Raw genomic sequence first — 24,783 nt, 5'->3', positions numbered from 1 at the left:
AGAAGTGTCTGTTCATATCCTTTGCCCACTTTTTGATGGGGTTGTTTTTTTCTTATAAATTTGTTTGAGTTCTTTGTAGATTCTAGATATTAGCCCTTTGTCAGATGAGTAGATTGCAAAAATTTTCTGTAGGTTGCCTGTTCACTCTGATGGTAGTTTATTTTGCTGTGCAGAAGCTCTTTAGTTTAATTAGATCCCATTTGTCAATTTTGGCTTTTGTTGCCATTGCTTTTGGTGTTTTAGACATGAAGTCCTTGCCCATGCCTATGTCCTGAATGGTAGTGCCTAGGTTTTCTTCTAGGGTTTTTATGGTTTTAGGTCTGAAATTTAAGTCTTTAATCCATCTTGAATTAATTTTTGTATAAGGTGTAAGAAAGAGATCCAGTTTCAGCTTTCTGCACATGGCTAGCCAGTTTTCCCAGCACCATTTGTTAAACAGGGATTCCTTTCCCCATTTCTTGTTTTTGTCAGGTTTGTCAAAGATCAGATGGTTGTAGATAAGCAGCGTTATTTCTGAGGGCTCTGTTCTGTTCCATTTGTCTGTAATTCTGTTTTGGTACCAGTACAGTGCTGTTTTGGTACCAGTACCATGCTGTTTTGGTTACTGTAGCCTTGTAGTATAGTTTGAAGTCAGGTAGTGTGATGCCTCCAGCTTTGTTCTTTTGTCTTAGGATTGACTTGGCGATGTGGGCTCTTTTTTGGTTCCATATGAACTTTAAAGTAGTTTTTTCCAATTCTGTGAAGAAAGTCATTGGTAGCTTGATGGGGATGGCATTGAATCTATAAATTACCTTGGACAGTATGGCCATTTTGACGATATTGATTCTTCCTACCCATGAGCGTGGAATGTTCTTCCATTTGTTTGTATCCTCTTTTATTCATTGAGCAGTGGTTTGTAGTTCTCCTTGAAGAGGTCCTTCACATCCCTTGTAAGTTGGATTCCTAGATATTTTATTCTCTTTGAAGCAATTGTGAATGGGAGTTCACTCATGATTTGGCTCTCTGTCTGTTTTTGGTGTATAAGAATGCCTGTGATTTTTGCACATTGATTTTGTATCCTGAGACTTTGCTGAAGTTGCTTATCAGCTTAAGGAGATTTTGGGCTGAGACGATGGGGTTTTCTAGATATACAATCATGTCATCTGCAAACAGGGACAATTTGACTTCCTCTTTTCCTAATTGAATATCCTTTATTTCTTTCTCCTGCCTGATTGCCCTGGACAGAATTTCCAACACTATGTTGAATAGGAGTAGTGACAGAGGGCATCCCTGTCTTGTGCCAGTTTTCAAAAGGAATGCTTCCAGTTTTTGCCCATTCAGTATGATATTGGCTGTGGGTCTGTCAGAAATAGCTCTTATTATTTTGAGGTACATCCCATCAATATCTAATTTATTGAGAGTTTTTTGCATGAAGGCTGTTGAATTTTGTCAAAGGCCTTTTCTGCATCTATTGAGATAATCATGTGGTTTTTGTCTTTGGTTCTCTTTATATGCTGGATTACGTTTATTGATCTGCGTATGTTGAACCAGCCTTGCGTCCCAGGGATGAAGCCCACTTGATCATGGTGGATAAGCTTTTAGATGTGCTGCTGGATTTGGTTTGCCAGTATTTTATTGAGGATTTTTGCATCAATATTCATCAGGGATATTGGTCTAAAATTCTCTTTTTTTATTGTGTCTCTGCCAGGCTTTAGTATCAGGATGATGCTGGCCTCATAAAATGAATTAGGGAGGATTCCCTCTTTTTCTGTTGATTGGAATAGTTTCAGAAGGAACAGTACCAGCTCCTCCTTGTACCTCTGGTAGAATTCGGCTGTGAATCTGTCTGGTTCTGGACTTTTCTTGGTTATTAAGCTATTAATTATTGCCTCAATTTCTGAGCCTGTTATTGGCCTATTCACAGATTCAACTTCTTCCTGGTTTAGTCCTGGGAGGGTGTATGTGTCCAGGAATTTGTCCTTTTCTTCTAGATTTTCTAGTTTATTTGTGTAGAGGTGTTTATAGTATTCTCTGATGGTAGTTTGTATTTCTGTGAGATCAGTGGTGATATCCCCTTTATCATTTTTTACTGTGTCTATTTGATTCTTCTCTCTTTTCTTCTTTATTAGTCTTGCTAGCGGTCTATCAATTTTGTTGATCTTTTCAAAAACCAACTCCTGGATTCACTGATTTTTTGAAGGGTTTTTTGTGTCTCTATCTCCTTCGGTTCTGTTCTGATCTTAGTTGCCTTCTGCTAGCTTTTGAATGTGTTTGCTCTTGCTTCTCTAGTTCTTTTAATTGTGATGTTAGGGTGTTAATTTTACATCTTTCCTGCTTTCTCTTGTGGGCATTTAGTGCTATAAATTTCCCTCTACACACTGCTTTAAATGTGTCCCAGAGATTCTGGTGAATGCACAAGCTTCAGTAGCCAATTCGATCAGCTGGAAGAAAGGGAATCAGTGATTGAAGATCAAATGAATGAAATGAAGTGAGAAGTTTAGAGAAAAAAGAATAAAAAGAAACGAACAAAGCTTTCAAGACATATGTGACTATGTGAAAAGACCAAATCTACGTCTGATTGGTGTACCTGAAAGTGACAGGGAGAATGGAACCATGTTGGAAAACACTCTGCAGGATATTATCCAGGAGAACTTCCCCAACCTAGCAAGGCAGGCCAACATTCAAATTCTGGAAATACAGAGAACACCACAAAGATACTCCTCGAGGAGAACAACTTCAAGACACATAATTGTCAGATTCACAAAAGTTGAAATGAAGGAAAAAATGTTAAGGGCAGCCAGAGAGAAAGGTCAGGTTACCCACAAAGGGAAGCCCATCAGACTAACAGCTGATCTCTTGGCAGAAACTCAACAAGCCAGAAGAGAGTGGGGGCCAATATTCAACATTCTTAAAGAAAAGAATTTTCAACCCACAATTTCATATCCAGACAAACTAAGCTTCATAAGTGAAGGAGAAATAAAATCCTTTACGAACAAGCAAATGCTGAGAGATTTTGTCACTACCAGGCCTGCCCTAAAAGAGCTCCTGAAGGAAGCACTAAACTTGGAAAGGAACAACTGGTACCAGCCTCTGCAAAAACATGCCAAATTGTAAAGACCATCAAGGCTAGGAAGAAACTGCATCAACTAACGAGCAAAATAACCAGCTAACATCATGATGACAGGATCAAATTCACACATAACAGTATTAACCTTAATTGTAAATGGGCTAAATGCTCCAATTAAAAGACACAGACTGGCAAATTGGATAAAGAGTCAAGACCCATCAGTGTGCTGTATTCCGGAGACCTATCTCATGTGCAGAGACACATATAGGCTTAAAATAAAGGGATGGAGGAAGATCTACCAGGCAAATGGAAAACAAAAAAAGGCAGGGGTTGCAATCCTAGTCTCTGATAAAACAGACTTTAAACCAACAAAGATCAAAAGAGACAAAGAACGCCATTACATAACGGTAAAGGGATAAATTCAACAAGAAGAGCTAACTATGCTAAATATATATGCACCCAATACAAGAGCACTCAGATTCATAAAGCAAGTTCTTAGAAACGTACAAGGAGACAGACTCCCACACAATAATGGTGGGAGATTTTAACACCCCACTGTCAATATGAGACAGATCGACAAGACAGAAAATTAACAAGGATATCCAGGACTTGAACTCAGCTCTGGACCAAGCAGACCTAATAGACATCTACAGAACTCTCCACCCCAAATCAACAGAATATACATTCTTCTCAGCATCGCATAGCACTTATCTAAAATTGAACACATAATTGGAGGTAAAACACTCCTCAGCAAATGCAAAAGAATGGAAATCATAACAAACAGTCTCTCAGACCACAGTGCAGTCAAATTAGAACTCAGGATTAAGAAACTCACTCAAAACCACACAACTACATGGAAACTGAACAACCTGCTCCTGAATGACTACTGGGTAAATAATAAAATTAAGGCAGAAATAAAGATGTTCTTTGAAACCAATGAGAACAAAGACACAATGTACCAGAATCTCTGGGACACATTTAAAGCAGTGTGTAGAGGAAAATTTATAGCACTAAATGCCCACAAGAGAAAGCAGGAGAGATCTAAAATCAACACCCTAACATCACAATTAAAAGACCTAGAGAAGCAAGAGCAAACAAATTCAAAAGCTAGCAGAAGACAAGAAATAACTAAGATCAGAGCAGAACTGAAGGAGATAGAGACACGAAAAACCATTCAAAAATCAATGAATCTAGGAGCTTATTTTTTGAAATGATCAACAAAATTGACAGACTGCTAGCCAGTCTAACAAAGAATTAAAAGAGAGAAGAATCCAATAGGCACAACAAAAAATGATAAAGGGGATATCACCACTGATTTCACAGAAATACAAACTACCATCATAGAATATTGTAAACATCTCTATGCAAATAAACTAGAAAATCTAGAAGAAATGGATAAATTCCTAGACAAATACAACCTCCCAAGACTAAACCAGGAAGAAGTCAAATCCCTGAATAGACCAATAACAAGTTCTGAAATTGAGGCAATAATTAATAGCTATCAGGCAAAAAAAAGTCCAGGACCAGACGGATTCACAGCCAAATTCTACAGAGGTACAAAGAGGAGCTGGTACCGTTCCTTTTGAAACTATTCCAAACAATAGAAGAAGAGGGAATTCTCTCTCACTCATTTGATGAAGCCAGCATCATCTTTATACCAAAACCTGGCAGAGACACAACAAAAAAAGAAAATTTCAGGCCAATATCCCTGATGAACATTGATGCGAAAATCCTCAATAAAATACTGGCAAAACGAATCCAGCAGCACATCAAAAAGCTTATCCACCATGATCAAGTGGGCTTCGTCCCTGAGATGCAAGGCTGGTTTAACATATGCAAATCAATAAACATAATTCATCACTTAAACAGAACTAATGACAAAAATCACATGATTATCTCAATAGATGCAGAAAAGGCCTTTGACAAAATTCAACAGCCTTCATGCTAAAAACTCTCAATAAAGTAGGCATTGATGGAACGGATCTCAAAATAATAAGAGCTATCTATGACAAACCCACAGCCAATATCATACTGAATGGGCAAAAACTGGAAGCATTCCTTTTGAAAACCAGCACAAGACAAGGATGCCATCTCTCACCACTCCTATTCAACACAGTGTTGGAAGTTCTGGCCAGGGCAATCAGGCAAGAGAAAGAAATAACAGGCATTCATTTAGGAAAAAAGGAAGTCAAATTGTCTCTCTTTGCAGACAACATGACTGTATATTTAGAAAACTCCATCGTCTCAGCCCAAATCTCCTTAAGCTGATAAGCAACTTCAGCAAACTCTCAGGATACAAAATCAATGCGCAAAAATCACAAGCATTCCTATACACTGATAACAGAGAGCCGTATCATGAGCAAACTCCCATTCACAATTGCTACAAAGAGAACAAAATACCTAGGAATACAACTTACAAGGGATGTGAAGAACCTCTTCAAGGAGAACTACATACCACTGCTCGAGGAAATAAGAGAGGACACAAACAAATGGAAAAACATTCCATACTCATGGATACGAAGAATCAGTATCGTGAACATGGCCATACTGTCCAAAGTAATTTATAGATTCAATGCTATCCCCATCAAGCTACCATGGACTCTCTTCACAGAATTCGGAAAAAACTGCTTTAAATTTCATATGGAACTGAAAAGGAGCCCGCATAGCCAAGACAATCCTAAGCAAAAAGAACAAAGCTGGAGGCATCACACTATCTGACTTCAAACTATACTACAAGGCTATAGTAACCAAAACATCATGGCACTGGTAACAAAACAGATATATAGACCCATGGAACAGAACAGAGGCTTCAGAAATAACACCACACATCTACAACCATCTGATCTTTTACAAACCTGACAAAAACAAGCAATGGGGAAAGGATTCCTTATTTAATAAATGGTGTTGAGAAAACTGGCTAGCCATATGCAGAAAGCTGAAACTGGATCTCTTCCTTAAACCTTACACAAAAATTAACTCAAGATGGATTAAATACTTAAACGTAAGACCTAAAACCATAAAAACCCTAGAAGAAAACCTAGGCAATACCATTCAGGATCTAGGCATGTGCAAAGACTTCATGACTAAAACATCAAAAGCAATGACAACAAAAGCCAAAATAGACAAACGGGATCTAATTAAAGTAAAGAACTTCTGCACAGCAAAAGAAACTATCAGCAGAGTGAACAGACAACTTAGAGAATGGGAGAAAATTTTTGCCATCTATCCGACAAAGGGCTAATATCCAGAATCTACAAAGAACTTAAATTTACAAGAAAAAAACAAACAACTCCATCAAAAACTGGGCAAAGGATATGAAGAGACACTTCTCAAAAGAAAACATTTATGCAGCCAACAAACATTGAAAAAATGCTCATTGTCACTGGTCGTTAGAGAAATGTGAATCAAAACCACAACGAGATACCATCTCACGCCAGTTAGAATGGCAATCATTAAGAAGTCAGGAAACGACAGATGCTGGAGAGGATGTGCAGAAATAAGAACGCTTTTACACTGTTGGTGGGAGTGTAAATTAGTTCAACGATTGTGGAAGGCAGTGTGGCGATTCCTCAAGGATCTAGAACTAGAAATACCATTTGACCCAGCCATCCCATTACTGGGTATATACCCAAAGGATTATAAATCATGCTGCTATAAAGACACATGCACACGTATGTTTATGGTGGCACTATTCACAATAGCAAAGACTTGGAACCAACCCAAATGTCCATCAATGATAGACTGGATTAAGAAAATGTGGCACATATAAACCATGGAATACTATGCAGTGATAAAAAAGGATGAGTTCATGTCCCTTGTAGGGACATGGATGAAGCTGGAAACCATCATTCTCAGCAAACTATTGCAAGGACAAAAAACCAAACACCACATGTTCTCACTTATAGGTGGGAACTGAACAATGAGAACACTTGGGCACAGGAAGGGGAACATCACACACCGGGGCCTGTCGTGGGGTGGGGGGAGGGGCAGGGATAGCATTAGGAGATATACCTAATGTAAATGACAAGTTAATGGGTGCAGCACACCAACATGGCACATGTATACACATGTAACAACAAACCTGCACGTTGTGCACATGTACCCTAGAACTTAAAGCACAATTAACAAAATAAATAAAAGAAAGTTCAGCATAAAAATACATATACATTTTGAAATATGGAATTTCAACTCATTTGGCAGCAGTTACAGAGACCCAAGTTTAATGAAAGCTTGTTAAAATTGCTCTTTTTCCTTGTTTTTAATTTTTTATAAAATAATCAAAACTCTATTGGCATGAACAGCATTTTAAAATCTTCAATATTTTTGTCTGCTGTGTGTGTCATCTGAAACAGACCTTTTCCCCAAAACATAATCAAAGAGAGAAACATTATGTTTGCATTTCTTTGTTCAAGGTGTTTATTGCATCTCAGAGGGCGTACATGCACTGGGTTTTTAAACTGAAATACAAAGAAAGCCATTTGAAATTGGTTTTAGGTAATTTTTCCCCATTACAGTGTATGTTATCCCCACAGTAAATTCAGATACAACCACTTTTAAATGGTACCATACATCTATTAAATAATTTGAAAAATAGGCAAACACCTTTCCAACCCAATATGCTTTTATGAAGAGCTGCCAAGCCACTAGCAACACTGATCAACAGTGACCTCATTTATGCATCAAAATCTTAAGCCAAGCCATCAGCACAGACAGTATGACGACAAATTAAAACTTAAAGAATACAGTATGTACAGGAAAAGATACAATTCTCTGAATTAGTTTAAATCCTAATCACAACGTTACAACAAAACCTACTTTGAGCTCAATTGAAGGATGGAAGAACACTAGTCTACAAAACACACAAAGAAATACTAAATCAACAGATGTACTAAAAACCCACAGTAAAGTAAAAATATTTGCAGTAATCTTTAAATTACAGATACACCTTGGGGTGCCTTCAGAATCACTTGAATAGCACCTCTCTAACTGCATTTTCATGAACATGATACAAACAGACCCTTTACTTTTCAGTGCATTTAATCAAGAATGAATAAATAGGTCAATTTAGATGCAAAACCTGTCAAATATAATTAAAATATATATATATTTTAATATAGCAGTGATAAATAGGGGATTCTTCCCATACGATTTTTCGTTCTTGATAAGGTAGCTTCAAAGAGAAGTATTTATTATGGATGTTAACCTTTATATTTTTTAAAATAAAATTTCTTAACATATACAGTGCCACAAAAATAAACATTTCTCACAACAGTTGAAGATGCTGTGATTGGAAAAATGTACTCCACACTGAAAAAGTTTTGTATATTTATGAGAGTTTTCCTTATTATCTGATATTATCACACGACGCTTGTAACAGAGATACAGAAGAAAAGATAATTTATGGGAAGAGTTTGGGGTTTGTTCAAAAGTTATATGTACATTGAAACCTTCAAAAACACAGACACATCTTTCCAAATAGCTCATCACACAACAGCTGCATCATCTGTCCTCAGGCGAAGTCCAGAAAAGCATTAACGGCATCAGTAACATCCATTCATTGTTTACATCGTACGATACACGAATAATCCAAATACACTACAATTTCAAGAGTAGGGATAACAGCTAAGGTAGTACACATTCCTAATGTTCACTTTCACGGCTGTGCTACACAATTTGGAAGAGAAGTTATGAGTAAGCATTGGGTTTGGTACTGGTGGCTCCCTTTGAAACTCAGCATCAATCTTATTTGAAGTCTCCAAACTCAGTTATTTTCCTATTCAGTCACAAAAATTGCAGCTGTAAAGAAAACAAAAATTAGAATTACAAAAGAAGAATATTACATAGTCCTCAAACATTTTACCTCCCTTGCAATTTTACTTCATAGTTTCCACAAACAACTTTTACATAAAAAGGTCTCTGCATGGACAAATTCAAATTTACATACTTTTCATAGCTCTTTAAAATGAGCTTAAAAATTTTAAAGTTTAGCCAGAAATTTAAAAAAAACTTTCGATGTATAGTTTCATTTTAGATAATAATTATATCAACAAAAATTTGAAATTTAGATACATATTAGAAATTTTAGTAGCAGGACATTCGGTATAGCATTCAGTATCTAAGAGCAGCTAACCTTTAAAAAGGGCAGCTAAAGAAAAAAGGGGCATGGCAATGACCTTACATTATTTTTTCATGTATTCAGTTATGGTGTTCAATGAGTCACTTACTAAACAGCTGAACCAGTGACAGAATAGAAGAGAACAGAGACATCCATGGCGACCCAATGCCTTTTCTCAGCCACTTCCCACTCATCTCCCTGGCTAATTCATGCATCATTCATTTCTGCTGGAAACATTTGTGGGGTCTTAAGGCTTAGCCACATAGATAACTCTTCATAAAACAGTAATTCTCTCTGTGTCTCTGTCTTTGTCTGTCTGTCTCTGTCTCTGTCTGTCTTTCTCTTTGTCTCTCTCTGTCTCTCTCAGGCAAGGACTCTCAAGCATATCTGTTTCCTGTACTTATCAAAGTTCCTGGCATATGATTAGGGCAACATTTACTAAGTAAGAGGTGAATACAGGCTGCTCTATGCAGTTTCCTTGGTCACTCCTGAAACTTATTAAGTGTTCATTGTCTCACTTATGTCTACATTAGCCAATCCAAAGTGGAATAGAAAAGTTGGGCATAAGGAGAGTTTACTTGACTGAGATGTTAATACCTTAAAATAATACATCATTAATCTTGATAAGAAAAAAAAAAAATCAAGCATTCACAAAAATCTTAGCAGACATTAGGGATGGTTTCTAAGAATCATACGTAGCACAGTAGGTGCATACTGAAAACAACATTGGACAAGAGTCCAGAAACACGGAGCCTCTTACAATTCTTCCCTGTGGGACCCTGGGCAAATTCCTTAATGCCCAAGGATCAGTTCTTTTAGCTGTGAAATGGAGACAAAAAATATCTGGCTAGTTTATCTCACGTGACTGTTCTCCTACTGAGAAGTGGATGTGAAAAGTACCGTGTAAATTATGTTCGTCCATTCAGCAAGGATTTGTTGAGAACCTACCCACTGTGTTAGGTGCTGGGGTCAATAGTAAACATTTTTCCTTCATTCGTTTCCTTCCATGACTTCAGCATGAGTCATCTCATAAATTATATGAAATTTGTGAAATTTAAAACTAGAACATTAGAAATTTAAAATTCCGCTTGAATGCAGAAATGTAAAGGGTAATAATCTAAGCTTTATGAGGCAAAAGAAGAATAAACAATATAAATACAATTATGCATTCAAATATATTCTTAGATGATTTCTAAATGCAATAGTATAAATGTTAGCTTTCTATAAATTCCAGTCATGATATAATAAAGTGGTAATTTTCTAATTTACCAAGTAGCTTGGGCACCTTTTTGCTTTATTAAAGCTAATCGTTGTGCTTTCCAGCATAAGGACAATTTGGAGGTTACTTTCCCTCCTAGTTATATAAATTAAGATTTAGAAAACTCTTAAAGATAGGTTTTAATATCAAATTTAAAAGTATAAACACTCACATTATTACTATTATACACAGCTATTCAAAATGCAGAAATAATGAATACCTCTGAAATAGCTAAATATTGTATAGCTCATTATTACAAGCCTACAGGAAAAGCTCAATATTAGATACCTTAAATTGTTTACAAGAAATCCTTGATGTTAAGATCCGCTAATGGGTCCTTTGCTGGAGGTTTCTTGGGACTCTGAGTGGCAGGTGTAGGGCTTGGAGAAAGCTAATGGGAAAAAGCCAGCCCCAAAGAGCAGGAACAGAAAGCAGAGAGAGAATGAGAGATGGGGTAAGAGGGAGAGGGAGGGAGGGAGGTAGGGAGGGAGTGGGAAGAGAGAGAGAGAGAGAGGGAGAGGCATTAGGCAGAACACATATCAAAGAAAACAAACATGCAGAAGATTAGACGGTTAAAGGTTTATAAAATCTACTTGTTCTACATAGTCACAGAGTTGTGTTTAATTCTGGACTGGTAAAATACACTTCAACTGATACTTGGCTTTCTTGAACTTCTCTGACATTGGATTTAGCCAAAGTAAAATTTGGGGACTCCAGTAGAACAATACGGATATGACTTAGGGAAGATGTGAAACACTAGTAACATAAAGATATTATGAACAAACAGTAAAACAAACAAACAACTGTTTTCTCTATACAAAAGCATTTTTACTTTGAGTCATTAGTACCTCTAAACTAATAAATCTATTTAAATGGCTTTTCCTACAGTGAGAGTGAATTTGAAGGAAAAATAGGAAATGGTTTGTAGAAAGCTATTTAAGAAATTACTTACACTTATTAGCTAAATATACTAGAATTTCATATACATTATTTTAAGTGAAAATCAGTCAAGTTTGAGGGCACTGTTTGTTTCACAAGACCAAATAGTTTCCTGGTAGTGAAAGCCACTACATTCTAATGCAATCTATTCAGCTTTCAGAGAAGGCTAAAACTAATTATTAAATACTATAGGAAAGAATCATATCGGACTTGTAGCAAAAGTAACAAACAATTAACTTGCCTTGTTTCTGTTTAACCAGAATCTGAATTATTTTTTCATTGTGTCACAGATATAACTTCTGGGAGCTGACTTTTACAGGATACAAGCTCTTGAAAAATCTCATGTAGTCTATAGAGTAGTAGTTGACATCTAGGATTTGAGTCTAATTAATCTCCTATGCTTGTAGTAACATGCTGGAACTGTGGGGCAGTGATGTATATTTTTATTAGTTCAGTGAACAGAGTTCCAGTAGTGTGGATTTTGAGATTTGGTCCTATGTCCAGAAACTACTGACTAATTATATTATCTATCTGTCAAATTTCCATGTTTAAAACTGGGATATGGGCTGGGTGTGATGGCTCACATCTGTAAAATCCCAGCACTTTGGGAGGCCGAGGCAGGAGGATCACTTGAGGCCAGGAGTTAGAGACCAGCCTGGGCAACAAGGCGAGGCCTCATCTCTACGAAAAATGAATAAAGAAAAAATTAGCTGGGCACAGTGGCTTGCATCTGTGGTCCCAGCTACTCGAGAGGCTGAGGTGAGAGGATCCCTGTTGCCTAGGAGTTCAAGGCTGCAGTGAGCTATGATTGCACCACTGCACTTCAGCCTGGGCAACGGAGAACCTATCTCAAATAAACAAACAAGCAAACAAAAAAATAACAACAAAAAACATGGGACCTGTTTCATAGAAATATATATATATATAAAAAGTAAGGCTTGAAGTTCCTTAAATCAATTCAAAGATTGGTCCATAATTGATAATTAGGTGAGATGACAATATCATGATACCAGCCAATGAAAGAATGCTGGGATAGTCCAGGCAGCAGTAATAAAAAAAACTACTTTGTTTTCTGAAGCTACAAACTCACACTTATTATCTAGTACAATTATGCTTCTTCTCTGATATAGGAAATATAATCTAAAAATTACATAAATATGGTGTATCATTACCTGGCTTATTATGAATTCAATTACTGATTAAAACAATGTATTTCCGTCATACTATTTTTCATTTTCATTCTTCTAATTAAGTAAATAAATTGTTGCTAACATTGGTATTATACAATAAAAACAACTGCCTTAAGTAATAAAATTATATTCATTTATTTCTGAAGCTTTCAGTATATCAAACACAATAAGGTTAAAAGAAATCTCAGTAACACTTTTCCAAGTGCATAATAACAGAAATATTTCTTTTTTTCAAAAAGATGATAGTCATGCATCTATTCAAACATTAAGGAAACATTTATGATAAATGAGATCCCTCAGAATTTAAGTATATCTAAGTTATACTTAACCTCAACCATTATACCCAAAACCTTCCGACTGTCCCCAAAAACAACACTACACAGGGTTCATTAGTCTTCAGGTAGACTAGAAAATTTCTCCTGAAGCCAGTTATGGCCAGTAATGGCCATGAAGGCTAGGGCTTCTCACATTCTAAATTTCTGTCTTTCAACATCCACCATTCTTTCTCTTGGTCCCTGTTGCTTTTGAGGGGCAAAGTGAAGAAGCTGGAAGGAAATTTTGGGAACAGGTCGATGGATTTTGAGATGCATCAAGGAAGCAAAAGCGATTAAAGTACACTGAGAAAGTTCACAGCAGGTATTCCATGGATAAGACAGTATAAATACTGATTTGATAAGTTAAAAATATTATAGGACTGAAAACATTTACTCATATCATTAAAATATATTTGAGCTATTTGGTCTAGTTTGCAAAGCATGCTGCTACCAAAGTAGTAATTTGGTGTCCTGACCCCATCCAAGTCAATTTCTCATGATGAAAACTTCTTTGGTTCTACATGTAACATCACCTTGGCCAGACAATTTAAAAGAGGAATCAGGAAAGCATGATTCATCACTAAGACTAGCACCACTAGCAGCAAAACGGTTCAACAAAGTGTAATATATTTTGGCATTTTTCAAGGGAAAGTAGCACAGTGTGTAGTAAGGAATTTAGCTTTACCTAAACTGAGGTTTTTTCCTTTGCCCAGAAAGGGAACCTCTAAATCCTTCTAATTTCTCGAATGATAGGCATGTCTTTGTTATTCAAGGTGGGCTCTGGGAACACCACCTGACAGTTTATGCTAACAAGGTGACTCAGAGTGGAGGCAGAAAGCCCAACCATGTGATTTTAGGGCTGGGTCTTTGGGCCACACGAAACCAGCCTGATCTTCAGGGAGGAACAGGGGTTGAAGATTGAGTTCCACAAAATGGGTAAAATTCAACCAATCAATCCTACATAATGAAGCATCAATAAATGCTGGATGCTGAAACTCAGATGAGCTTGTGATACTGCATGTGTACTGTCATATCATGATGCCCAGAGGAGAACCCACCTCTGAGGACAAAGAAGCTTCATGTTTAGAACTTTCCCAGATGATGTTTATGCATCTCTTCCTATAACTGGATCTAATTTGTATCCTTTTACTACAATAAAACTCTTATAAGTTTAGTACTTTCCTGAGTTCTGTGAATCATTCTAGGAAACTATCTAACCTGAGGGTGGCCATGGAAAAACCTCGAATTTGTAGCCAGCTAGTCTGAAGTGGGAGTGGCCCTAGGGACTCACAAATGTGTGTCTTGTGTCTGGAGTGAGGAGATTCTAAAAGGGACTATTCTCACAGACTTTGCAGTTTGGCAAACTTATTGCAGTTAGTGTCACGAGTCTTGGGTGGACATGGCAGTCTGGAGGACTGTGCTGCCAACCTTTCTGGCTAATGCTGGGAACACATACTAAAACTATAGACCAGAAGCACCCATTTCTCTGGGACACATGCCTTGGATGCCCTGAATATCTGGATGTTCTCAGGAACCAATTTGAATTAAGTAGGAAGAGAATGGAGGGATCTTTAGACAGTGAGTTATTTCCATCATTTTTTTCCCCCCAAATCTCACACTTTTGCAGATCTGTCTTCCATGCTCCCTTTACTTCTGAAGCAACAGGTATGAGGATTACATTAGGTAAAAACACTTTGTAAACAGTTTGCTACACCAATGTTTTACACTTATTAGTTAACGTCACTGATTTGTGGACATTGAAGAAACTGACCTGCGTGCCAGGTACAGTGGCAGCTCCAAAGGGCGGCCTCATCATGGGCTGTGCAAACATGACCGGCTGCTGAGGCATCATGGGCATACCTGTCCCAGCAGGAGGCTGAGGAGGAAGAATGGAGAGTGGTTCAGAGCATGAGTGGAACCCACTAGGGCACTATCCTGACATTTATTGCTTTTATGTACTTCTGACAATATTTGAGGAATCCAGGACTATGAGGAAGTATAATTTGTAATTTTAATTAGGGATAATGTGAGGCTGTACTGTGAGGAGAGAGTCGCTAAGGTGGGTGGGTAGCATAAGCCTGGTTGGCCACACAGTATCCCCATCCCAACCAAGCTTTGTTGTTTAGTCATCTTCTCTAAGCATAATTCTTGGAGAGATAAAAATTTGTTTCTTTATGAAAGATGGTCCTAAAATTGGCTGGTAAAATTGGTGAGTAAAAAGTCCTAGTATAATAATTAAGGGTTGATTTTGATGATTGGGCTAATACTATATTTTGTAAATTTTATAGCAAAAATGATATAACAATGTACTATAGAAATTAATTTGATGGTAGAACGTAAGTATTTTATAACTCATTTTATCACTTTATGTGTAGACTACTTTAAGGTTTAAAGCAGATGACAACTTTTTAAGTTTTATTTACTGTGTTTTGGGAAGAATTATATTCTATAGGAATACGTACTAATTTGGGATTTGGCAAATTATTTAGAAATGTTGATTACAATTTTTAGCACAGGTCATCACTCACCATTCCAAATCCTGCTCCAGGTTGTCCAACCGACGGGGCCCCGGCAACAGGAGGAACTGAACTGGTTGGAGGTACAGCTCCTTGCTACACAGATAGACAGATATACACATACAAATAACACAAAAACACACGAAACAAACATGCGCACAACAATAAACAAACAAAAAGAACAATATAATTTGGTTTTTATTTATTTATTTTAAAGATGGGGTCTCACTGCATTGCCCAGGCTGGAGTATGATGGCATGATCACAGCTCACTGCAGCCTTGAATTCCTGGGCTCAAGCAATTCTCCCACTTCAGCCTCCTGAATAGCTGGGACCATGGACACATGCCGCCATGGCTGACCAATTTTTAAAAATTTTTTTGTAGAGATGGGTCATGCCATGCTGCCTAGGCTGGTCTCAAGCTCCTGGCCTCAAGCAATCCTCCTGCCCTGGCCTCCCAAAATGCTGGGATTACAGGCATGAGCCAATGTACCAAGCCGAACATAATTTGGTTTTAAAATGACAGAATTTTAAAATGAATGCATGCCAAATATGTATGAGTGGATATGTAAAGAAAATCTCAAATTTCAGTTTTAAATTTAAAAAGGAAAATGGTTCTAGCACCACACCAATGATATAAACAAGATTACTGACTTGATGTTCTCAGTTATAGCGTCATTTGGACTTGCTGGCTTGCAGTTTGCTCATAACATTGGGCTTCCTCTCTATCTTTTTAGACCCATCCTCCGTGGAAATGAGTCAAACTTCCCTAAGCTTGTCTTTTCCTATCACTATATCCTCTAACAGTATTGGGTTAGACATTTGAGGATTGTTCTAATCTTTCTATATGGCTCTAATTTATATTAAGCAAGGTTTTTAGGTGGATGTGGTGGCTCATGCCTGTAATCCCAGCATATTAGGAGGCTGAGGCAGGAGAATCACTTGAGGCCAGGAGTTCAGGACCAGCAACATAGTGGTATAGGCAACATAGCAAGAATCCATCTCCACAAAAAAATTTTTAAAAGTTAGCTGGGCCTAATTTTTGGTGGTGTGTGCCTGTAGTCTTAGATACTCGGGAGGCTGAGGTGGGAGGATAGCCTCAGTCCAGAGCTTGAGAATGCGGTGAGTTGTAATAGCACCACTGTACTTCAGCCTGTGTGACAAGGTGAGACCCTGTCTCTAAAAAAACATCAATAACAACAACAAAAAACTTCAATCAAAGAAAAACCCAGAACTAGATATCTTCATTGGTGAATTCTACCAAATGTATAAAGAATTAATATCAATTCTTCTCAAGCTTTTTAAAATAAAGAAAAGTAACACTTTATAATCATTCTTTGATGCTGGTGTTACCCTGACACCAAAGGCAGACAAAGATATCACAAACAAAAGAAAACTACAGTGCAATATTCCTTATGAATGCTGATGAAAAGATTCTCAACAAAATACTAGCATACTGGATCCAGCAGCATATTAAAAGATTATACACCATGATCAGGTTTTACCCAGGAATGCAAGGTTGGCTTAATATATGAAAATTAACCAATGCAATATACCATATTAATAGAATAAAAGAAAAAAATACATGATTATAGTTAACTCTTATAATTTATCTCAGCATCTATTTTGGATACACCTTTAATTTTCTCATATCAGAAGCAGGGCTTAGTCACTCTTGACACAATTTCTAGTTCTCTGCCTCCTTCCAGTTCCTTAAGGTGGCCATCTAGATATCTGCTTCATACCATCACCTTCCCTATGGGATAGTTAGATAAAACCCACTTGATTTACCCCACTGTCCCCCACACTCTGCAGAGCTAACTGTGCATATACGCCACAACAACCAACTCTCAGTCACAGCATCATTCCATGGAACTTGTGCCTGCTTGCTGTAAACCTACCAATTAAATTCCTGTGGGAAACCTGCTTAGGTGATATCCTGGACCCCAATAAAGGCCTTGGCCCACAGATCCCTCACTCTCACTCTCTTTTGCTCCTACCCACTGGTTGAACACATGTGTCCTGGATGGCTCGCCACTTCCCTTTGGCATGTTGCCCTCTTCTTCCTGGGATCTGTAACTTTTATTACTTACAGATTCTGTAATTTCATGTGTTTTATTGTATGCCTCCTCTGTGTCTCACTTAACTGACACCTAACTTCTTTGCAGGTCAAGTTCTCTTAGAGAGTTGCTATCTTGGTAGAAATAAACAACACAGGTTAGACAAGAGCCTCAAGGTCATTTGCCAGTATAAACAAGCTTCCTGTGAGACAGACATCTTAGACATGAGGCTTCCCACCACAATAAAGAAGTATTCCATGAAAAGCACATTGTAAACAGCAACCTGCTTTTGAGGCCTGTCAGGGCAGGGTTAGAGTTTGCAGCCACTTTCCTAAGAGAGACCTCATAAATGAATAATGGAAAATCACAACAATGATTATCTCAACAGATGCAGAAAAGCATTTGACAAAGTCCAACAGCTTTTCATGACAAAAAATACTCAACAAACTAGAAATAGCAGGGAAATTCCTCAACCCAATAAAGGGTATCTACAAAAAGCCCACAGCTAACATCATACTTAGTGACTGAAAAAAAATGACTGAAAACTTTCTACCTAAGAACAAGACAAGGAGGTTCTCAAAGTTCTAAGTCAGGGCAGTTAGCAGGAAAAAGCAAGAAATGGCATCCAGGTTGGAAAGAAAGAATGAAACTATCTCTATTCATCGATGACACAATGTTTCTTATATACAGAAATCCCTAAAGAATCCATATACAACAAAACTGTCAAAGCTAATAAACACGTTCTTCAAAGTTGCAGGATACAAGGCCAATATACAAAACTCAGTGCAGCATTCCTGTGGAACTAGCAATGAACAATCGAAAAATTTAATTATGAAAACGGTTCCATGTATAATAGGATCAACAATAAAATATTAAAAAATAAATTTAACAGAAGTATGAGACTTGAACCCTGCAACTATAGAACATTGTTGAAAGAAATTAAAGAAGAACTAAATAAATGGAAAGACACCCTTTGTTCATGGGTTGGAAGACTTAATATTAAGATGGCAATAATCTGCAAATTGCTACACAGATTCAATGAAATCCCTATCAAAATTTCAACCACTTTTTTTTGGAGAAATGGATAATCTGAACCTAAAATTTATGTAAAAATGCAAGAGAACCAGGATAGCCAAAACAGTTTTGAAAAAGAACAAATTTGGGGGAATCACACTTCCTGGTTTCAAAACTTAATACAAAGGTACATTAATCAAAACAGTGTGGTACTAGCATAAGGACAGACATATAGATCAACACAAGCAAATAAAGAGTCTGGAAATAAACCCATACCTCTATGGTTAATTTTTTTTCTCTTTCTTAAATTATCCAGCCCAATATGTCAGATGGTCAATTAATTTTTGACAAGGTTATCAAAACCAATTAATCAAGACAGAATAGTCTCTCTCTTCCTTTTTTTTTTTTTTTTTTTTTATTCAGGATCTTGCTCTGTCACCGAGGCTGGAGTGCAGCGGCATGATCATGGCTCACTGTGGCCTCTAGTTCCCTGGCTCAAGTGATTCTCTACTTCCCTGGATCAAGCAATCCTCTTATTTCAGCCTCCTGAGTAGGTGGAATCACAGGTGCATGCCACTGCACTTGGCTAATTTTATTTTATTTTTTGTAGACATAGGGTCTCATTATGTTGCCCAGGCTAGTCTCAGACTCCTGAGCTCAAGTAATCCATACATCTTAGCTTTCCAAAGTACTGGGATTACAGGCATGAGCTGTTGTACCCAGCCAGAATAGTCCTTTAACCAAATGATTCTGAGACAACTGAATTTCCACATGCAAAACGATAAATTTGGACCCCTAACATATAAAAAAAAAATGAGCTCAAAATAGGTCAAAAATTTAATGTAAGAGGTAAAACTATAAAACTCCTGGAAAGAAACAGGTAAAAAATTTCAAGACCTATGATTAAGGCAATAGTTTTTAAAAACATGACATCAAAATCACAAGTAATAAAAGAAAAAAATAGATAAATTGGAGTTTATCAAAATTAAGACCTTTTGTGCATCAAAGGACACTATCAAGAAAATGAACAGCTAACTCACAGAATGAGATAAAAATATTGGCAAATCATTTATCTGATAAGCATCTAGTATCCCGAATATTTAAAGATCTCTTTCAACTCCATAATAAAAAGACAAACAACCCAATTATAAAATGGGCTAAGGATGTTGTAGGGTAGCAGAATATGCCACCCCAAAATATGACACTTTGGCATAATCATTACTTTGAGCTGAAGGAAACTGAAAAGAAGCAGATACAAGAAAAGCTCTCTTCATTCTCACTATTTGGAACATAAATTTACAGAGATATTTCTCCTTCCCTCTCTATCAGGGTCAAAAGTTCATCACCAGAGATAACTTGAGACCCTAATCAGCCTAAGAGGGCATCAGAACAAAATGCAAAACAAACTTGACTAATTAGCCTTGAACTGCCATTAGTTTCCCATATATTTGCCACCTTAGACAGTCAAAGTCCTTTTCCTTTGTCTTGTGACTTCTCTAAAAATATATTGTTCCTTTGCTAAGATGCCACCTAAGCCCATGTTCTAATCAAGCTCTGAGTTACTCATTCTTAGTGCTCCCAGGTGTAAGCATGATGCATGTGCTAATAACTTCTGTTTGTTTTATTATTTTTAATTTGTCTTTGATCAGTCCAATGTTCACAGCCCCAGCCAAAGAGTCTAGGAGGGTAGCAGGAAAAAATATTTTTTCCTCCGCTACAACATAAATAGACCTTTCTCTAAAGAAGATATACAAATGATCAATACACACATGAAAAGATGTTAAACATTGTTAGTTATTAGGAGAATGCATATCAATGCCACAATGAAATACCACTTCATGCTCATTAGAATGATATAATAAATAATGAAAAGAAAAATAAGTGTTGGGAGGATATAGAGAACTTGAAACCATATGTATTGCTGGTGGCAATGTAAAATAACGTAACTGCTATGGAAAAGCTTGGCAGTTCCTCAAAAGTTAAACATTGACTTACACATGACCCAGAGTTCTATTCCTAGGTATATTCCAAATAGAATTGAGGATATATGTTTATATGAAAACTCATATATGATAATAAAAATCTATTATGTGTAATAGAAACAACATAAGTGTTCATCAACTGATGAATGGATAAACAAAATGTGGTATATTCATAAAATGAAATATATTCAGCCATAAAAATGGAGTACTGATACATGCTTCGACATGGATAAACCTAGAAAATGTTATGTTAAGTAAAAGAAGGCAGGCATAAAAGGCTCTAAAGGTAAGGGGAAATTGAAAGGGACTGTGTTTCTTTTTGGGGTGTTGGAAATGTTTTTAAATTAGATAATGGTGATGGTTTCACAATGCTGTAAATATACTAAGAATCATTGAATTGTATACTTTAAGTTGTTAAAATAGTGAATTTAAATGTTATGTGAATTTTATCTCAATAAAAAATTTTTCAAAAGAAAGAAAATACCTATAAAATTATATTTCATATTAATGCTTTACCCATCATTTCAACAGGGTAGGTGGTAGGCTATTTACTAGACCTGAATTGCATCATTAGGACTTCAGGCTATGAAAGAGAAAATGGCTTAATTAGTTATCAAAGCAAAATGAACCTGCAGAAATTCCTGATCAAATAAATGGTCGAATAGTTTGAAGAAATTGTCTGAGTTAGTCATTTTGCTAAAATGGTAGATTAACTCTTAGATTCAGTGGTGATAAGATTTTAATTGGGATGCCACTTGACTGGTGCAGCTCTAGCACCTTGAGTTCTCATGCAAGCAAAATGAAGCCCAACATAAATAATAAAACGAAACTAGAGACTTTACCAATCAGAAATTGCCAACTAATAGATTCTAACTAGAGACTTTATCAAGCAGAGATCAACAACTAACCTCTAATTATGGTCTTTCTATTCTGATCAACCAAATATATTTTGTTGTACTTCTCTATCACCCAATAAAAGTTCATGGTCCACACTGCTGTACTGGAGCTCTCTGAACCTCTTCTGTTTCCGAGCAGTACCTGATTCATGGATCATTCTTCGCTTAAATAAACTCTGTTAAACTTGCATAATCATAGCTCACTGTAGGCTCAAACTCTTGGGCTCAAGCAATTCTCCTGCCTCAGCCTCTCATATAGCTCTTACTACAGGTATGTGCCACCACACCCAGCTAACTTTTTAATTTTTCTAGAGATGGGGCCTCACTATGCTGCCCAGGCTAGTCTCAAATTCCTGGCCTCAAGTGATCCCCCCGCCTCAGTTGCTGGGAGTATATGGGTGAGTTATCGCACCCAGCTCAACTTTGTTAAATTTATTTTGTCTAAAGCTTTTCTTTTAACAGTGATCTTCCTGCAAAATGCACATATTTCTGAATTGCAAGTATCTTCCCACTTGTTCGATACAAACTTAATAGGTCTTAATTCAAGATGGATTAAAGACTTAAATGTTAGATCTAAAACCATAAAAACCCTAGAAGAAAACCTAGGCAATACCATTCAGGACACAGGCATGGGCAAGGACTTCATGTCTAAAACACTAAAAGCAATGGCAACAAAAGCCAAAATTGACAAATAGGATTTAATTAAACGAAAGAGCTTTTGCACAGCAAAAGAAACTACCATCAGAGTGAACAGGTAACCTACAGAATGGAAGAAAATTTTTGCAATCTACTCATCTGACAAAGGGCTAATATCCAGAATCTACAAAGAACTCAAACAACTTTACAAGAAAAAAACAAACAACCCCACCAAAAAGTGGGTGAAGGATATGAATAGATACTTCTCAAAAGAAGACATTTATGCAGCCAACAGACACATGAAAAAATGCTCATCATCACTGGCCATCAGAGAAATGCAAATCAAAACCACAATGAGATACCATCTCACACAGGTTAGAATGGTGATCATTAAAAAGTCAGGATAACAACAGGTGCTGGAGAGGATGTGGAGAAATAGGAACACTTTTACACTGTTGGTGGGACTGTAAACCAGTTCAATCATTGTGGAAGACAGTGTGGTGATTCCTCAGGGATCTAGAACTAGAAATACCATTTGACCCAGCCCTCCAATTACTGGGTATATACCCAAAGGATTATAAATCATGCTGCTATAAAGACACATGCACACGTATGTTTATTGCGGCACTATTCACAATAGCAAAGACCTGGAACCAACCCAAATGTCCAACAATGATAGACTGGATTAAGAAAATATGGCACACATACACTATGGAATACTATGCAGCCATAAAAAATGATGAGTTCATGTCCTTTGTAGGGACATGGATGAAGCTGGAAACCACCATTCTCAGCAAACTATCACACGGACAAAATACCAAACACCGCATGTTCTCACTCATAGGTGGGAATTGAACAATGAGAACACTTGGACACAGGAAGGGGAACATCACACACTGGGGCCTGTTGTGGGATGGGGGGAGGGGGGAGGGATAGCATTAGGAGATATACCTAATGTAAATGATGAGTTAATGGGTGCAGCTCACCAACATGGTACATGTATACATATGTAACAAACCTGCACGTTGTGCACATGTACCCTAAAACTTAAAGTATATAAAAAAAAATAGGTCTGCTGTGCACGGTAAAACAGGAATAAGTAACCCAGGAAGCACAGGGCTCCTGATGGCCACGGTGACAGAGCCCTGCCAGCAGACATAGTTCAATATTCAAGTCCTGCTAAGGTTTTTAGATCTAACTTGGGTTCTGCGATCTGAAAAATGTTATAGCTACACCTCTAAGAAGCAATTAAGGGAAATTTGGAATAAGTGGGGAAAAGTAATCTTATCTATCAATAAAAACTTTAAAAAGGCAGCAAAAGGATCCCCCTTCCCAAATCTGCATCCTTCATCTCCTTCTCAATAGCAAAGACCTGTAGATTACAAGGAAAATTTGGAAACACTGCTTTGCTGCTTCTGAAGCACTTGTTTCTGGTGTCTCTAGCTTCTTTTCCCTGAGTATTCCTAGAAAGAGACAATAAAGGAATAGAAGGTTGGAAGACATCAATTGGGGAGGCAGGGTATAAGGGCATGTCAGAGAAAGCCGGAATAGTTCCCTCAGAATAATTTCTTAAGTAAAAGCAAAGCCACAGCTTTGTTAGGAAAGAACAGCTTTGTAAAAAATAAATGGAGTAAATGGCAGTGAATTTATAAAAGAATATAGATAAAACTAAGAATAAAGATAAAATAACTATGCATAAGAGAGCCTTTATATTGTTGTGTAAAATGCTAAGTAAAATAAAAGAAATAAAACTTTACGTAACTCTTTATTGTAACAAATAGTTTCTGTTGTTCTAATTTCTCTTTACATAGCTGCTGTGGATATTTTATGCTAAAACTTTCCATATTTCACTTTCGCGGGGTTTAATTACCAATAATTAAAATTTTTCTGCTTCATAAACAAAAATAAGGAGTTTTGGGGTTAAAAAAATGAGACATGAATCTCAGGCTCTGTGAAAGTGCCTACCAATCAGTCAGCAGTTTTGTTATCCTAAAGATGCAAAACAGTTGTTAATTAAGTACTTGATGAATTCTTAACTTTGCACAGTTAAGTCTTGATCTCAGGGTGGGTAATGGCCAAGGAAGTTCTTCAATTTAATATTACTTTCAAAGTGCTTTTCCCTTGTTCCCTTCTGGGTTAGTGGCCTCATTATTTAGCAAACTGCCTCACACAAAAACCTGGATGATATGGTTTGGCTGTCTTCCTACCCAAGTCTCATCTTGAATTCCCACGTGTTGTGGGAGGGCCTGGTGGGAGGTAATTGAATGATGGGGGCAGGTCTTTCCCGTGCTGTTCTTGTGGTAGTGAATAAGTCTCATGAGATCTGATGGTTTTATAAGGGGGAGTTTCCCCAAACAAGCTCTCTCTTTGCCTGCTGCCATCCATGTAAGATGTGACTTGCTCCTCCTTATCTTCCACCATGATTGTGAGGCCTCCCCAGCCATGTGGAACTGTAAGTTCATGAAACCTCTTTTGTATATTGCCCAGTCTCAGGTATGTCTTGATCAGCAGTGTGAAAACAAACTAATACGGTAAAAATGGTACCAGTAGAGTGGAGCGCTGTGGAAAAGACACCCAAAAATGAGAAATCAGCTTTGGAACTGGGTAACAGGCAGAGATTGGAACAGTTTGGAGGGCTCAGAAGAAGACGGGAAAATGTGGGCTGCGGTGGTCTCAGGTGGAGATGAGGAACTTGTTGGGAATTGGAGCGAAGGTGATTCTTGTTATGTTTTAGCAAAGAGACTGGTAGCACTTTGCCCCTGCCCCAGAGATTTGTGGAACTTTGAACTTGAGAAAGATGATTTAAGGTATCTGGTGG

General features: G+C 37.2%; 1 protein-coding gene across 14 annotated transcripts in view; it reads right to left on the bottom strand.

Moving 5' to 3' along the window:
• Positions 1 to 7,433: 7,433 nt before the first annotated feature.
• Positions 7,434 to 24,783, bottom strand: part of SNAP91 (synaptosome associated protein 91) — a 159,440-nt gene continuing 142,090 nt past the window's right edge. For 13 of the 14 annotated variants that reach the window (XM_032152208.2, XM_032152267.2, XM_032152218.2 and 10 more), the window contains 4 exons: positions 15,391 to 15,474; positions 14,634 to 14,738; positions 10,708 to 10,810; positions 7,434 to 8,842 (listed from right to left, as the gene is read on the bottom strand). In XM_032152208.2, the coding sequence (XP_032008099.1) occupies positions 10,718 to 10,810; positions 14,634 to 14,738; positions 15,391 to 15,474 (282 nt within the window). In that variant the 3' untranslated portion in view covers positions 7,434 to 8,842; positions 10,708 to 10,717. The remainder of the gene's footprint in view (positions 8,843 to 10,707; positions 10,811 to 14,633; positions 14,739 to 15,390; positions 15,475 to 24,783) is intronic. The other variant, XM_058434846.1, reaches the window with a different exon arrangement.

The sequence above is a fragment of the Hylobates moloch genome, unplaced genomic scaffold, assembly GCF_009828535.3.
Source record: "Hylobates moloch isolate HMO894 unplaced genomic scaffold, HMol_V3 SCAFFOLD_2, whole genome shotgun sequence".
NCBI classification, from domain to species: Eukaryota; Metazoa; Chordata; class Mammalia; order Primates; family Hylobatidae; genus Hylobates; species Hylobates moloch.
The sequence above is the reverse complement of the archived record's forward strand: the minus strand, read 5'-3'. Positions and strand labels throughout refer to the sequence as shown.